Below are 744 nucleotides of genomic sequence, written 5' to 3'. Positions count from 1 at the left end.
TTAAAAACTGAGTCAGCCCTCTGAAAATCTGGAGGTGCTGCCTCCTTCTATCCCAAATAAAGCTGAATGAGCTCCTCAATGCAGTACCTCAACTACAACTAAAAATCAGATGGGATAAATAAAACCCAAATGGCTCACGTGTGCTTCAGGTGACGATGACAGAGGACTGATCCCTACCGAGGATGACACCAAGGAAGTCATCACAGAAGGTCACTTACCTTTGCTGCATCCTCTCGCAGCATGTCCAGGCGAGACATGGCGTCCGCTGCAAATGCCAGGGCTGACCCTGTTTTTAAGCTGCCGCCTTTGACGGAGACATTCTGAATTGCCACCAGCATTTCTTCGATGGTCACATAATCTGTGAACTCAATTTTCATCCTGGGAATGAGAAATGGCGGAATAAAGAGGAAGAAAACGCTGCAAGGATGCTCTAATAATAAAAATGACCAGCAATAATGTGGGCATTTAACTAGTCACACTAGGGTTATATGTAGGCAAGGAGTCTTCTTCACAGTGGTCAAGGGAGCCCAGGACATGAGCCCAGAGCCCTCTTGCCATAAACCACTATCTAAAATGGGATGGCAGGGTTTTTCCTGAGGCTGCACTAAATACCAGCCTCCCTGCCCTGGAAGAGCTCTCCGTGGCCAAGCACCTCTAGACTCTGCTGACGCTGCTGGCGTTGAACTCTTGCTTTGCTCTTGCAATGGTTCAGCCGAGGAGGAAGAGTTCTTCAACCCACGGGGC

The 744-nt window shown here is 48.7% G+C and overlaps 1 protein-coding gene across 1 annotated transcript in view; it reads right to left on the bottom strand.

Annotated features, from left to right (window-relative positions):
* LOC104491630 (collagen alpha-1(XIV) chain-like) overlaps positions 1-744 on the bottom strand; it is an 8,286-nt gene that overhangs the window by 7,299 nt on the left and 243 nt on the right. The window contains exon 2 of the mRNA XM_010134080.1: positions 219-378. Within this exon, the coding sequence (XP_010132382.1) occupies positions 219-378 (160 nt within the window). The remainder of the gene's footprint in view (positions 1-218; positions 379-744) is intronic.

Source organism: Buceros rhinoceros, unplaced genomic scaffold (assembly GCF_000710305.1).
Source record: "Buceros rhinoceros silvestris isolate BGI_N320 unplaced genomic scaffold, ASM71030v1 scaffold6684, whole genome shotgun sequence".
Taxonomy (NCBI): Eukaryota; Metazoa; Chordata; class Aves; order Bucerotiformes; family Bucerotidae; genus Buceros; species Buceros rhinoceros.
The sequence above is the reverse complement of the archived record's forward strand: the minus strand, read 5'-3'. Positions and strand labels throughout refer to the sequence as shown.